We start from the raw sequence: 15948 nt of genomic DNA on the forward strand, positions 1-15948 counted from the left end.
GTTTCCTTCCCGGGTGCGGTTGGTTTACGACCTACACCGGGGGCGCAGGAGTCTGACGCACGGGGCTGTTCGTGGAAGGTGACAGAGGGAGGAAGGGAAGGGATCCAAAAAAGGGACTTGCCCGTCCACCGCCCTGCACTCCTGGCTCAGGCAGCGTAGGCCTGGGAGACAGTCCCAAGAGTTGGAGCAGAGCCCACACTGAGGGACCGGGCACCCCGCCGGGCCGGCTCCAGCGCGCGTGCGCGCGGCAGGCCGCACCCACGGCGCATGCGCAGCGGTCACTCCGGCTCTATATTTAGGGCCGCCAGCGATCGCGGCCTCCAGGCTGCTCGTGAACAAGGGCACTGGTCGGTTTAGCCTCCTCTGCTCGAGTGCCCATCGCCGCCTCGTCGAGAGCCCGCGCAGGTGAGGGCCGCGCTCGGTGGTCGCGGGAACCCGGCGCGCCCCGCCACCGCGGCCACATGCCCCATCCCCCTCCGGCCACCACCGTGGCTCCTTGTCCATCCCCCGCTCTTTACCTCTTGGGCTGCCTCAGACAGGACGCCCCATTACGTCCCCTTCTGACATTCGGCGTTTGACAGGCGGCTTCAGAACTTCTTTCCTACCCTTTCCATTCTGACCCCAGGGAACCTCTGACTCACTGCTGACCCCCTTTTCAGTCCGGCTCTGCGTTGTCTAGCCCTGCTCCCGACCGAATCAGCCCTGACCCTACCCTTCTTTCTGCCTCCTTTCCCGGTTCCAGCTGTAGGGGCATGACCTTGTCTCGGGGACTCAGGGCTGGTCTAGACTCTTACCCCCTTCCTCGGATTGCTAGGATCCCCGGGAGTCCCCCCTACCCGGATAGGTGACAGTGGCTTCTCCCCTAGCCTCACTGTTGCTTCTGGGTGTGTGCTAAGATGTCTTAACCTACAGGGTTTACCCTTCGAGGAGCCTCTGGCCTCTTACACCTGTTCTGCCTTGTCCTTCATCTCTTCTACACTCTTAAATACTAGTCGTCCCTACTTACTCTGGTAAACTTGCTCAGGGGGTGGGAGGGTTTCTGTAGGGGTAGAGTGTGGTTCCCACGCCTTTACTGAGCCCCAAGGCGGTGCTGTCCTTAGTTTGGTTTGTTTTTGTTTTGAGTGGGACGTGTGTCTGGGCCTCCCTGGACGGCCGTCACTCATCATGGGCTCTCCTACAGGATCCAGGACACGTTGAAGACATGGAGACCGTCGTTCGCCGATGCCCATTCTTATCCCGGGTCCCTCAGGCCTTTCTGCAGAAGGCAGGAAAGTCTCTGTTGTTCTATGCTCAAAACTGTCCCAAGATGATGGAAGTCGGGGCCAAGCCAGCTTCTCGAACCCTGTCCACTTCAGCAGTCCAGTGCCAGCAGGTCAAAGAAACCCCACCAGCCAATGAGAGTAAGTAGTTGGCAGTGAAGGAACACATCTTTGGTGGTTAGAGCCACTCCATGGGGATCAGCCCTTGTGCATAGGCAAAGGGCGCCATCTTGAGCAGCTGTCCCTCTGACTCCTGAGGTAGGGGCTTCCGGTGTTCCTGGCTTTCAAGTAAACCGCACAGGTTTCTGGATTGCTTGTCAGGTCTGCTGGGCCCAGCCTAGCATTTTCTCGTGGTCTGGGATAGTTACTTACTACCCTTTTCCTCAATAAAGATTTGGCCTCTGGCTTGTAAAGTAGTAATTTTAAAAATCTATCTAGTATCTTGTGGCAGGGTCTCACTTTGTACCCGAGGCCAGCCCAGAACTCACAGTATAGTCTGGGCTGGCCATAGAGTCAAGAGCCCACTTCTGCCTCCCAAGTGCTGATCCCGCAAGCCTGGGCTGCCACTGCCAGTTTGGTTCTTGTTTTAATTTTTTAAAAGATTTATTCATTTTCTTTTGTGTGTATGAGTGCTTAGCTGCCCTGCATGCATGCCTGGTGCCCCAAGGGGCCAGAAGAAGGGGTCAGACTCTCTGGAACTGGAGTTACAGATGATTGCGAGTCACCATCTTAGTGCTAGATATAGAACCCAAGTCTTCTGGAAGAGCAACAAGTGCTAACCACTGCGCCATCTCTCCGGCCCTTGCTGTTCCTGGATTTTTCCCCTTTAAGCAAAAAAAAAAAAAAGAAAAAAGAAAAAAAGAAAAAAAAAAGGCAAAACAAACTATATATGCATATATATATGTAAAATGCATATGACATTAGCATTCTAGCTTAAGCTCTTTTTCACCAGAGTCTCTCTCTCTCTATATATATATATATATATATGCCCTCCAACTTATGGCAGTCCTCCTGCCTCAGCCTTTTAAGTGTTAGAATTATAAGCATGCACCACCTTAATTACAATGCCCATTTTAATCATTGCAGTGTGTGATTCAGCAATATTGCATACACTCACATTCTGCCACCTCCATCCAGTTCCAGAACTTTCTTCATATTCCCAAACTAAAAACGGCCATTAAACATTAACTCCCATACTCCTTCACCCAGTGCCCGGCAGCCACCACTCTGCCACTGTGCCACTTACATAAGTGAGGCCTGGTGTTTGTTAGTGTTTGTCAGGGCGTGGACCTGTCTCATACAGATGCCCGGCTTCTCCTCAGAGTCCACTTGCTCCTGGTGAGCCTTTCTCCTTTCAGGCCTCTCTTCAGTGTGGACCTCTAGGAAGGACTATTTGTTCTTCAAGTGGGTAGGACTTAGTCCTTGGAAGGATTTCCTGTCAGGAGTTAGTTGTCTTCTCTCAGAATGTCTGTAGTGGCCATGTTTTGGGGTGGAATGCTCCTTTTCCCTTCTGTTGTCTTGACTCTCCATAACAGATCTGCATTCCTTGTAAAATTAACTTCAAAATGCCATTTCTTGACTTCCCTTTATAGAAAATGTTTTGGAAACTGTATTGAGACACCTTATTTATCCAAGTTGTAGAAAGAGCAGCCAGTGACTCATGGGAGTATTCCAAAATGATGAAGGAAGACTTTTCTAGAAGGAAGGTGAGCACATTGCTCAAGGGCTCCAGGAGTGACTGTAACTTAGAGCACAAACCAGCCTGCTGTGCTAGGTCAGCGGCTTCCTCTGATGAACTCAGATGCGAAAGTAGGTGAGCCGTGTGACTGGATGTAACCCGCCTGGCTCCTTTAGTCGTCCTAATAGCCTGAGGGCAGTGTGAAGATCTGAGGCCTAGCCTGCTTTTTTTTTTTTAAGAAATATTTTTCAAAGATTTATTTTATTTTATGTATATGAGTACACTGTAGCTATCTTCAAACATACCAGAAGAGGATATCAGATCCCATTACAGATGGTTGTGAGCCACCATGTGGTTGCTGGGAATTGAACTCACGACCTCTGGAAGTACAGTCAATACTCTGTTTGTTTGTTTGTTTGGTTGGTTGGTTTGGTTTGGTTTGGTTTTTTTTGAGTCAGGGTTTCTCTGTGTAGCCCTGGCTGTCCTGGAACTCACTCTGTAGACCAGGCTGGCCTCGAACTCAGAAATCCACCTACCTCTGCCTCCCAAGTGCTGGGATTACAGGCGTGCGCCACCACGCCCGACTACAGTCAGTACTCTTAACCACTGAGCCATCTCTTCAGCCCTAAAAGTATTTTTAAAATACTGATTGAGCTTTATTAGGAATCTGTTTAGAACCTACGAAGAGGAAATTACTGAGTGACTGCCCCGTTACCTCAGAATGCATTTATCTCCTGAAATACGCAGAGTGTCCGTGGGAGAGAAGTGACTGAGAGTGAGCCATGTGAAGAGCTTTTGGGGCTAAGTGCACATAATCCCAGCACTGAGGAGGCTGAGGCAGGAGGATTGCTGAGTCAAGCATCATGGACTACGTATATATAGTAAGACCCTGTCTTAAACAGATGAAGGAAGACATTGGGTTTGCTGGAAATATAAAACAGTGCTCTTGGAGAAGTCCTGTGGGTCTGAGGTAACCTGGACAGGCCAGTCAGCCCTTCAGAGAGCCACTGAAGGTGAGGCGGGTGAAAACAAATGTTAGCAGAGTTTGACAAAGGTAAACCTGGGCACGGATTCTAGCCTAGAGCGAGTCTGAAGTTTGAGGTGTTAAGGGAAGGACTTAGTGACTTGGTTTTGCACTCCGTGAGCAGGGCTGAGACCTCATTCTTTCCATTTCCTTCCTCAGAAGAGAAAACTGCCAAAGCCGCAGTCCAGCAGGCTCCTGACGAGCCCCAGATGGCACAGACTCCAGATGGTACACAGCTCCCGTCTGGACACCCGTCGCCTGCTACAAGCCAGGGCTCTGGGAGCAAGTGCCCGTTCCTGGCGGCACAGCTGAGCCAGACCGGCAGCAGCGTCTTCCGCAAGGCCAGTCTGGAGCTTCAGGAGGACGTGCAGGAGATGCATGCCGTGAGGAAAGGTAACAGAAATGCCTCCTGAGGAAAGAGTGAGGCAGTCCTTGGGGCTCCTGGGACCCTCCGGTTTATAAGCGAGCTACTAGGCCTGTGAAGTTATTGTGTGAACACCTTCCTCTTTCATAGCAGAGAGGAAGGAAGGTCCTCAAGCTAGGCAGCCCGGACTGTATTGCAAAATGTGGAACTTGCTTTCTGGTGATGGTGTGGGAGGCAACCAGCTTCCCAAAGTCATGCTCACTTTCTGGAAATAACCTGTAGTCTTGAACAGATCTCGGCATTGGTTTGTCTCTTCACTCCTTTCTACCCTTTGTCAGAGTAGAAGGTGGAACACCGGTATTACCGCAGCAAGTTCTAGCCTAGGACTCCCAAGCTATGTATCCTGCTGGTGGTCACAGAGGGACGACAGTCTTAACCCTATCCGAGTTCCCAGCAGCCCCTAAAAGCCGCAGCATGTGAGCATGCTGGCACATACCTTTAAGTCCAGTGCCCGGGACGCAGAAGCAAGGGTTCCGTGGGAGTTCTCGGTTCCAGGACAGCCAGAGCTGCATCCAGAGACCCTAGGGGGTAGGGGGAGCTGCCTCAGTAGGCGTTGCTTTCTGCGCAGGAAGGATGAGGGAGGGAGCAGGCTGTGTGGAGTCCAGGAGGCATGGTGATTGGCTGTGGAGCCATAGGCTCTAATCATGTCCACTGGAACTGGCTGCTAGCAGTGAAAATAGAATCTCTGAAGCCAGGTTGTGCACCAGACATGCCGAGGCAGGAGGGGCTCAGGCTCCAGGCCATCCTGGCTACACTAAGACCCCCATCTCAAAAAGCCAGAAAGAAGCCAAGTACCAAAAGCCTATGTAAGACACAAGTTGAAGAAAGAGATATTCCTATACTCCATCAAACTGAAGACAGAGACATTCCATACGCTCCGTCATAGCATGATTGGCTTTTTTTTCATGAAGTAGGCAATAAGCTATGCTTTGGTTTTGGTTTGAGACAGGGTCTCACTGTGTAGCACACTCTGGCCTCAGATTTACAGAGATCTGCCTGCCCTGCTTCCAAATGCTAGAGATGAAGCCACCCAGATAACAAGCTATGTTTGAAAAATAAAGGATTTTAATGTGTGGATGTTTTGCCTTCATGTCTATCTGTGCACCAATGTATGTCTGGTCCCCAAGGAGGCCAGAAGGGGGTGTCAGGCCTCCTGGAGATGGAGTCACAGATAGCTGTGAACAGCCATACAGATGCTGGGAATTGAACCCAGGTCCTCCAAGAGAGCAGCCAGTGCTCTCAGCCAATGAGCTGTCTCCAGCTATGGACGTTCCCCTCCCCCTCCCGCTCCCCCTCCCCCTCCCCCTCATAAGCTATCTGTAACAGTATGCCTAGAAGGTCCTGAACTAAGAATAAGAGCCTGAACTCAGTGCCCCTGCTACTGTGTTACAGAGGTTGCTCAAAGCCCAGTGCCTCCCGGTGTGGTCGACGTGAACACCGCTGGAGAAGATCCAGGCCGGCTGCTGAAGAACTTCCAGGATATCATGCGGAAGCAAAGGCCAGAAAGGGTGTCGCATCTTCTTCAGGACAACTTGCCAAAGTGTGAGTCTTATGTTTGTGAGTTTGTATGTCAGGTTAAGTGTAAAGTTGTATGGTGAGGAAGAGTTGAGGCCCATGGCCCTCGCTTGAGTACAATTGGGCTTAGTAGCATTGAGTGCTGCTGGTCGCTGGCCTCCCGTCTTATATCACCCATCGTGTGTGCGCTGACAGTGTGCCAGACACCTGCCAGCCAGAGGTCATGCTAGTCCTGGATAGTGCCCTTAAATGACCAAACTGAGATTTGAACCCAGGTCTGTCCTAAAAAAAACAAACCAAAAACGAACTCTCTTTTGTTTGTTCCCAATTTAGCTGTTTCCACTTTTCAATATGATCATTTCTTTGAGAAGAAAATTGACGAGAAAAAAAATGACCACACCTACCGGGTTTTTAAAACTGTGAACCGGCGAGCACAGATCTTCCCGATGGCAGATGACTACACGGACTCTCTCATCACCAAGAAGCAGGTGTCAGTCTGGTGCAGTAATGATTACCTAGGCATGAGTCGACACCCACGGGTGTGTGGGGCTGTCATGTAAGTAGCTGTCAGTCTTCACATACCACAGGCGTTATTTGGCAAGATGTAGATGGTTTATACAGCTAGACCTTTTATGGGAGAACATTCAGTCACTGAAAGTGTGCCGCAGTGATAGACTACTATTCTTTATAGAGCCTCTACGCAATTCTGGGATTGAACTCAGATCGCCAGGCTTTACAGCAAAGCCCTTTCAGCTGCTAACCTATCTCACTGGCATGATGCTCTTAGTCTTTGAAAATCTCTACAGATGATATCTAGGGCAGACAGTGTCTCAAAAAACAAAGATGAAAAGACTGTGGAGGAAAAACCTAATGCTGACCTTGGTCGTCCTCCAAGCACACACCCACCACAGCCTACACTCACAAATACATAACACACAGGGATGCTTAACACACATGCACGTGAATATGCACACACGCGCGCGCGCACACACACACATACATGCACGCACACACATGAACACTTTGGAGTTGGGTATATAGCTCCACTACTTCTAAAACATCTCTGCTTTTTTAGAGAAGCTCTAATGTGCGGATAGCAGATAGGGCTATTTCAGTCAGATAATGTTAAAAAGCATAAATGAGAGACACTGGATAAGGTCGACTTAGTGCTCGTTCTCCTGATTCTGGAAAGAGGACTCATTTAGAACCATGAGTTTCAAAAATCTTTTTTTTTTTTTAAATAAAATAAATAAGCTGGGCATAGTGGTGCATGCCTTAATTCCAGCACTGATCAGGCAGAGGCAGGAGGATCTCTGTGAGTTCAAGGCCAGCCTGGTCTGCAAAGTAAGTACCTGGATAACCAGGACTACATAGTGAGGCCCTGTTTCAAAAACTTAAAAAAAAAAAAAAAATAGAACCGTGAGTAGTTGTCTTGCTTGCTTGGGACATGGTCGTAGGTTTTTTTTTTTTTTTTTTTTTTTTTTTTTTTTTTGTTGTTGTTTTTGTTTTTTTGTTTTTTTTGTTTTTGTTTTTTGTTTTGTGTGTGTGTGTTTGTGTTTGGTTTTGGGGGTTTTTTTGTGTGCTAGGATTACATTCCCCATGCCTGTGAATACAGTACTAGGTATTGAACTAACTCAGAGCATTGTGTTTACTAAGCAAGTACTCTTCTATCAGATGAGCTTTATCCTTAGCCCATGTGTATGTGGATGCGTGTGTATATGAGTGTGTGTGTATATGAGTGTGTGTGTATATGAGTGTGTGTATATATGAGTGTGTGTGTATATGAGTGTGTGTGTATATGAGTGTGTGTATATATGAGTGTGTGTGTATATGAGTGTGTGTGTATATGAGTGTGTGTTGCGTATCCCTGTGTGTTATGTACTTGTAAGTGTGGGGTGGGGTGGGGTGGGTGTATGCTCTGTGGTAGCATTAGGTCTTTCCTCCACAGACTTTCACCTCCATTTGTTGACACTCAGTCTGCCCCGGTGCTGGGGTTGTAGAAATGAAGGCCCTCTGGGTTTTAAATGAGTTGTGGAGGTGTGACCCCTGGAGTTTTGGTATTTTGTTTTTAACAGAGAGACTGTGAAACAGCATGGTGCCGGAGCTGGTGGAACTAGGAATATTTCTGGAACAAGCAAGTTCCACGTAGAACTGGAGCAGGCGCTGGCCGACCTCCACGGCAAAGATGCGGCGCTCTTGTTCTCTTCCTGCTTTGTGGCCAACGACTCCACCCTCTTCACCCTGGCTAAGATGATGCCAGGTAAGCGCTGCCGGGACCTAGCACAGCTGAGGTCTCTGCATAATGACAAGGATAGTGTCTACAAAGAAGCCCACTCCAGCTCAGCAGGATGGCCCTGTGTCAGAGCACAGGCTTGAGCACGAGGTGCTGACTGCATGTTGTGCGTTCCAGTGTGACTGACACATGGGAGAGGCCCGTACTGAATGAAGCTCCTGACTCGGGTGTACTTTGTACTCTAAGACATTCCTCTAGCAAAGTGCTTCATTGAATTTAGACGTGTGTGTCTTCTTAGCTTTTGAAGTGAGGTACTCATCTTTACCACTATTACCCATGTGAAAGGCCATTTTTGGTTTTGGAGAGTCTCCCTGAATAACCCAGGCTGACCTCGAACTCTTGATCCTCCTGCCTCAGAATACTGGGCTGTCAGGCATGTGACCTCGTGGCTTTAAAGATAGTTCTCCATGGCTTTTGTCTTTTGTGTTTCATGATGCTGAGATGGAACCCAGGGCACCAGTGCTTGGGAATGCAGTGCTTTGCCATTGAGCATATCCTAGCAGCCCCCGGGCACCTCTGCCTTTGTATCTTCCCAGAGGACAAGCATGAGCTAGTTACTGTGTCAGGACACAGGGTTCCCGTAGTGGACATTTCCGAGGTGTTATCAGCAGGAAAAGGTCTGTTGCATGATCCAGGACTTCAATTGTCTTAATGCCTCTGCCACTAAGTAGCACTTTTCTCATGTTAGGATGTGAAATTTACTCTGATTCCGGAAACCATGCCTCCATGATCCAAGGGATTCGCAACAGTCGAGTGCCAAAATATATCTTCCGCCACAATGACGTCAACCATCTCAGAGAACTGCTGCAGAGATCCGACCCCTCGGTCCCCAAGATAGTAGCCTTTGAAACTGTCCATTCAATGGATGGTAAGTATGTGCTGAGGCTAATCTGAAGCCTGTGGTGCAGAACTAGGCTTGGACTGTTTATAAGTGCGCGGGCCCTGGGGACAAAGCTTCTGCCTGACTGTGTATAAGGTCCCATACTCAACTCCAGAAACAAATGAAAGTATGTGTTTCCTTCTGGTTTTGCATTTTTTCTGCACTGGGACTTTGTAATTGAGAGATGTTATCTGATAGGTAACTGGGTTTTCTGAGCAGGCTGTTGCTAGATGATATAACCTCATGGGATAAGAACTGGGGGAAGCTCATTTTCTCTCTAATACTAAAAATGACCCCTTAGAATGTACAGCACTTTGCTTTGGCTCTAACTGTTGACTGACAGCTTCCTTGGCTTTCCTCAGGAGCAGTGTGCCCACTGGAGGAGCTGTGTGACGTGGCCCATGAGTTTGGAGCAATCACGTTTGTGGATGAAGTCCACGCAGTGGGGCTATACGGAGCTCGAGGTGGAGGGATCGGTGATCGGGACGGAGTCATGCCAAAAATGGACATCATTTCGGGGACGCTTGGTGTGTACATAGGCCTTGGAATGCTGTCCTTTTACTCTGAGCTTTGGGTACGTACGAGACCAAGTACTGGCTGGTCTAACTGGCACCAGGTCGGGAAGCCGAGGTAACCTGTAAAGCCTGGCTGTTTTGTGGTTTGTTTTCTTGAGACAGGATCTCAGCCTATAGCCCAGGCTGGCCTTGTTTCTTCCATCTTGAGTGAAGTTTTCCATCCGAGTGAAGGTTAGCCCAGCTTTCCAAGTCCCTGGGGACATGGAGGCTCATAGACTCCCACAGCTAAATAGACAGAAATTACATTTCTTGTCATCTGAACTTGACTCTTTTTTGGGATTTTTTTTTTTTTTTTTTTTTTGGTTTTTTTCGAGACAGCGTTTTCTCTTTATAGCCCTGGCTGTCCTGGAACTCACTCTGTAGACCAGGCTGGCCTCGAACTCAGAAATCCGCCTGCCTCTGCCTCCCAAGTGCTGGGATTACAGGCGTGCGCCACCACTGCCAGCCATACTTGACTCTTACTAGGCACTGTGCCAAAAGCCTTCACTCTGTAATGCTGGATTCAGAAGGAGGGAGAACTCTGGTGCTCCTCCACTGGGAGTGCTCCTCCACTGGGCACTGGGTATTGCCGTGCTCTGTGCCTAGCACGGGAGGCTCCGCTCCCCGGCCTCTCTCCCCACCTGCACCCTGAAGCCCGGGCTTCAGTCCCAGCCCCACGTGTGGCTCGTGAGCTGACCTTCTCGTGCCTGTTTTCCCCATCTATATGATGAAAATAGCAATAGGATCTATATCAGGATTCCTGTAGAGAATGTAAATGACCTGTTTGCTCATGGAATGAATCATTAAGAAGTTGTAGAAATTTGAAGGTTCTTTTAAAAATAAAAAGTAAAAAAATTGTAGACGTTCATAAGGCCGTGTAAAGCCTGTGTAGCAATCAGCTGAATGCCAAGCTAAAACCTACACTTAATTAAGGATCAGCAAGCAAACCCCAGCATCTTCCAGCCCTGTCAAAGGGATGAGAGGTCTGCCTCTCACAGACCAGAGATGCCAGGGGAGAGCTGAATTCACCTGTTCAAGTGCTGAATTCCAGGTTGTGATGTAGGCTTGTTGGAGGTCTGGAGCAGTGTGCTGGAGAGCGCTAGGCAGAGTAATTTTCCACTGAGGAGTTCGAGTCTGCCTAATCCTCTTGTGGTTCAGCAAAAAATGTTCCCTCCAGAAGACACAGTTAAGGTTCCTGGGAACCCTTCTGGAGTCCTTAATCCTGAAACTTGAGATACAGATTACACAAGGGCCTTGACCGGGACTTAAAAACAATCCTGGCCCCAAGCCAGCCCTAACAGGTTCTGAGTGTTTATATTCACCCAGCAAATGCTAGTTGTCCAGAATTTCTTGTTTGCTTGAGATGCAAGCAAGGCCTCAGACTGATGTCTTAGCCGGGTGAGGGCCTGGAGGCTGTGGTGCTGCTCATGCACGGCCAGCCTAACCTACCTTCTCCTCCCAGGTAAAGCGTTCGGCTGTGTTGGAGGATACATTGCCAGCACGAGTTTGCTGATCGACACCGTCCGGTCCTACGCTGCGGGCTTCATCTTCACCACCTCCCTGCCACCGATGCTGCTGGCAGGGGCCCTGGAGTCTGTGCGCATCCTGAAGAGCAGTGAGGGCCGCGCCCTTCGCCGCCAGCACCAGCGCAATGTCAAGCTCATGAGGCAGATGCTAATGGATGCTGGCCTCCCCGTCATCCACTGCCCCAGTCACATCATCCCTGTGCGGGTAATGGCCTGTTTGTGATTTGCCTCCACACGTGACATGACAGTGCTCTGTTTCTGCACTCCTGAAGGAGGGGCTTGGGTAGGGTGATTGCAGGCCTGTAGCCAGTGGCCCTTTGCCATGTCTCTCTGTCCTCAGCTGCCTGGCCTGACTTCACAATAAGAATGAAGTCTTTGAACCCAGCGGGCTCAAGCACAGTTTCCCTCCCCAGAGCACTGACCTTAGCAGGGTAAACAAGAACATGCATATACGAAACTCTAGAAGCCTAAGTGTGGGCAGCTTTGAAGTATGACTTCCACTTAGTAAATTTCACAGTTGCCTGTCCTTCCCTCTACATACCATGTCCCTGGTGATGTCGCAGGTAATGCAAGAAAACGCTGGTATATCAGAGCTGGGCACAAGGATGTGTGAAAACAATGAGTCACCTCCATGACCATGTGAGGTCTGGAGGACAGCCTCGTGACAGTCCCAGCAGGGCAGCCCACCATGCATGTGCCAGCTCACTTAAATCACAGGTGTTCGGGAAGCATCTCCCCTCCCCCCAGGCTTGCACACCCCACTGCAATCAGGCCTGGAGCCTGAGCCTCGATCATGACACTGTTCCTGACTGTCTGCCGGGTTAGCGTGTCTTGTTCTGACCCTGCTCTTGCTATAATGGATCATAGGTTGCCGATGCTGCTAAGAACACAGAAATCTGTGATGAGTTGATGACCAGGCATAATATCTACGTCCAGGCCATTAATTACCCAACAGTGCCTCGTGGGGAGGAGCTCCTGCGGATTGCCCCTACCCCGCACCACACACCGCAGATGATGAACTTCTTCCTGGGTGAGTTCTCGCAGAGCGACCTCACTGTAACCGCACTCCAGGGAGCCCACATGAGGCTCCCGCAACGTTCTTGGTGGTATTTACCTTAATGCATTCAGACAAGATTGGTTTCTTCTTGTTACAAGTGTCTGACTGTACCCTCAGATGCTGCACAATGAAACTCTAAAATTAGACAGTAGCGACTCACTTTAAAAGTATGCAGGATTCATTTGGGAGCTCTCAGGAAACTTGCTGCCCCCATCTCCTCTCTCCAGTCTCCTACATGCACAGTTGTGGCTGGTGAGGGGCTGGAGGCCTCTGCCGGGACAGGCCTGCCCTGGCTGCTAGGATCAAGCTCACGCTTCCCTGAGCTGCTCTTTCTTCCTGACCTGTGGTCCTTTAAGTAACCATTCTGGTGACTGTACTGCCCCATACCCACGTCTATAAGGCAGAGGGAGGAGTGATCTTAGCTGTAGGTTACCATGGCCACAGAGGAACGCTGTCCTTGGGCCCTTCCAAGTCAGTAGAACTTCCAAGGACAGATTTTTATGTTCAAGATGCTCAGAGTATTTGTGTTTGGTTTTGGTGCTGAGGTTGAACTCGTGGTCTTGGCACACTGCATGCACACGCCACACACACCCCAGGCCCACCCCCAGCCCCACTCCCTAGATATTAAAGAGTAAAGGGTTTTTTTCACCCTGGGGAGAAGCCGTCACCTCTGCTGTGCCCTCACTAGTCTAGTGTCTAGTTCCTTCCCCCAGCCCCTCATCACTGCTGCTCTCATTCTCTGGGCGTTTAGTGTGTTGGCCCATGTGAGTGACAGGTGTCGCTGCTGCTTATTTAATTTACATACTTATCTTTAAGACCATCTAGCTGCTTCTGCAGCCTCCGCTAGCCCAGAGCTCACCGATGCCCTCTCACCCTCCTGAGTGCTAGCCCTGGTCTCTCCATCACTGTGTGCATCAGCAGATGGGCATTCGGGTGGCTTCCACTGTCGGAGTCTTAGAATGGGTGCTTCTGTGAGCATTCGCGTGCAGATTTTTGTGTGGACATGCACTGTGATTCTCTTGGGCAGAAGATTCTGTGATGTTAAAAACCTGTCTCCCCACAGAGAAGCTGCTGGTCACGTGGAAGCGAGTTGGGCTGGAACTGAAGCCACATTCGTCAGCTGAATGCAACTTCTGCAGGAGGCCCTTGCACTTTGAAGTGATGAGTGAAAGAGAGAAAGCCTATTTCTCAGGCATGAGCAAGATGGTGTCTGCCCAGGCCTGACTGTGACTCAGTTAGTCACAAACCCTATTATCATACCCCAATAGTAGCCAGAATTGTCTTTATATGTGAAATAAATTATATATTAAATCTTAATCTATAGTAAAATCATAGTCCTGATTTTACTATAGAATAAGTTGTGGTGTATTAGGTGTTTCTGCCCTTGACACTGAATGAAGAGCTAACTCTCCTGTGGTCTGTAGTGTGGCTATAAATTATAATGCCGGCCAGGCCTTCTGCTCTGCTTCAACCTGACCTGGCAGACCCAGCTGGCACCCCAGAAACTACAAGCACTGATGCCACCTGCTGCGGGGTTCCCTTCACACTTGTGCCTCAGACCCAGAAGGGGCGGTCCGTGTGCCCACAGTCCTGTCGCCGAGCTCTCCTGCTCTCCCTCAGCCACTGCCTCAACCTCACACTTCCCACTGAACGTCAAGCCTGAAGGGGCCCATCTGTGCTTACCAGGTTTACCAGCTAACCAGCTCCTGACTCCGTGTCATATCATATCCTCTGCAAAGAATGTGGGGGACTTTGTGCACCCCCTCCACCCTCTGCCCTTGTATTTGGGACTTGCTTTTCTTACACAACCTAAAAACACCTTCGTCTCGTCATGATTTCTCCCCTCCGCTGACCGTTTCTCCCACAGGCCTGCAGCAGGCATCACCTATCTGAGTAACAGCCAAGCTGCCACCCAGGCTAGACCACTCACAGCTGCAGCTGCCTCTGTCCTGCTGCTACCCAGGCTAGACCACTCACAGCTGCAGCTGCCTCTGTCCTGCTGCTACCCAGGCTAGACCACTCACAGCTGCAGCTGCCTCTGTCCTGCTGCTACCCAGGCTAGACCACTCACAGCTGCAGCTGCCTCTGTCCTGCTGCTACCCAGGCTAGACCACTCACAGCTGCAGCTGCCTCTGTCCTGCCTTGGCACAGTCCTGGCCACTCAGCCTGTCAGCCCTGTTCCCTGAGGAGGCTGCATTTAGCTTGGCACATTTTGCCCGTCTTGCCAAGCCCAGCCACTGGCTCTACTGTGTCTCCTTAGACCCTTCAGTGGTTTCTGAGTGGTGGGCCTTGGGCTTTTTACAGCGTTCCCATCCCAGTCTAAGCTGTGCTGGCAGTGCTCCCTGCAGTGCTCCCCCTGAGCTGGGGGATTGTGTGAGTGTGGATGGCCCTGTTTCACTCAGGGCTCCACCTCCCGGTCCCCAGGCCTCCCAGGTCCCCGCGGTGTAGAAAGCCCCCTGCCCTGCCAACCCCGTTCTGCACCTGGTCCTCAGGCTCTCAGCCTCTCTGGAGTCAGCCCTGCGTCCTCTTACAGAAATAGCAGCAAAGCCTTTCACTACTGTCCCCCTGCCTTTGCCTCCACCCAACAGCAGCCTGAGCGGTCTTATAAACCCAGACGGAGGCTATGGACGAAGCCTGGCTGGCAGCCTGCTTTCCTAGTATACACAAAGCCTGTCTCAAGAAAGACAAGCACCATGATTCCTACAGAAACCTCTCGAGTCTTGTAATTGTACCGTGTTCTAGACTCCTCATGCCGACGGGTCGGGCTCCTGGCAAACTCACGCCATGAGTCATTCCTCCCTCGCGTGTTCACTCTGCTTTGTAGCCAGACTTTGCTATGCCCGAGCTCTCTCTACTAGTCCTCTGCCTCAGCCTTCCTGCGCTGGGTCATAGTATAGCCGCTCCTGATTCAAGACAAGTTTTCATGCTGAAGTGATATATGCATCTGATCCCAGCACTTGGAGGCAGGTGCAGGCAGATCTCTGTGAGTTCTAGGCCAGCCTGGTCTACAGAGAGAGTTCTAGAACAGCCAGGACTATGTAGAGAAACTCTTTCTCAAAATACTTTCCTAAAGAGACCTCCCCAGGCATGCTCACCCAGGCACCCACTCTGTTGCTAAAATTCCTTCCCTTGGGAAAATGTAAACATCCACCCTCTCCTCCTATAGTCCCCGTGACAAACTGGGGAACCAGAGAGGTCATCAGGCCTCCTTACAGAGCAGTGGATGAGGGTGATGGCCAGGAGTGTGAGGGATGGCACGGGCACACCGGGCAGTTCACACCCAGCTAGGATGATGCGACCCCGAGGCCTGTGAAGATGGCGTTCCCTCCCCTCATTGGGGTGCTTTAGCCCTTCTCAGATACCCCCAGGCCACGTGCAATTAGGGAGAATCACATACTACAGGTTGGGAGGGGAGGCTGGATACTTGGCTGAGGGTCCCATGAGCCTCCCCACACCCTCTTTCCAACAGTCCACAAGCCCAGCTAAGATGCTCTCTGGCCAGAAGGCCCGACTGACCTGCAGATGGCCGCAGCCTCTGACACACACACCTCCAAGCTTTTCTCTGCCTACCCCCTCGGTGGCCTTCAATGCCCTGGTCTCCAGCCGAGGCTGCTTCTTCCCAGTTGTAACGTAGCTTTGAGGGTAGGTGCCGTCTCTTTTCTATCCTGTCCCCACCATGTCCAGCACAGAGCCCACTATTCAGTGGATGCTGATTAAATGGAAGGGGGTCCCAATGAC

At 50.5% G+C, this 15948-nt stretch overlaps 1 protein-coding gene across 1 annotated transcript; it reads left to right on the forward strand.

Annotated features, from left to right (window-relative positions):
* Positions 1 to 264: 264 nt before the first annotated feature.
* Alas1 (5'-aminolevulinate synthase 1) lies at positions 265 to 13527 on the forward strand. Its single transcript, XM_052187433.1, has 11 exons — positions 265 to 405; positions 1181 to 1400; positions 4121 to 4354; positions 5778 to 5927; positions 6234 to 6456; positions 7976 to 8160; positions 8882 to 9061; positions 9436 to 9600; positions 11090 to 11358; positions 12021 to 12183; positions 13274 to 13527. Exons 2-11 carry the CDS (start codon positions 1202 to 1204, stop codon positions 13432 to 13434), a joined length of 1929 nt encoding a protein of 642 aa, XP_052043393.1. The 5' UTR covers positions 265 to 405; positions 1181 to 1201; the 3' UTR covers positions 13435 to 13527.
* The last annotated feature ends 2421 nt before the right edge of the window (positions 13528 to 15948 follow it).

Source organism: Apodemus sylvaticus, chromosome 7 (assembly GCF_947179515.1).
Source record: "Apodemus sylvaticus chromosome 7, mApoSyl1.1, whole genome shotgun sequence".
NCBI lineage: Eukaryota > Metazoa > Chordata > Mammalia > Rodentia > Muridae > Apodemus > Apodemus sylvaticus.

Bases quoted from the DNA above. Each gene is read 5' to 3' on its own strand.
- Alas1 (XM_052187433.1), top strand. From the start codon at position 1,202: ATGGAGACCGTCGTTCGCCGATGCCCATTCTTATCCCGGGTCCCTCAG. The intron at 4,355-5,777 runs GTAACAGAAATG...ACTGTGTTACAG, and splicing joins GATGCATGCCGTGAGGAAAG to AGGTTGCTCAAAGCCCAGTG. The intron at 9,601-11,089 runs GTGTGTACATAG...TTCTCCTCCCAG, and splicing joins CATCATTTCGGGGACGCTTG to GTAAAGCGTTCGGCTGTGTT.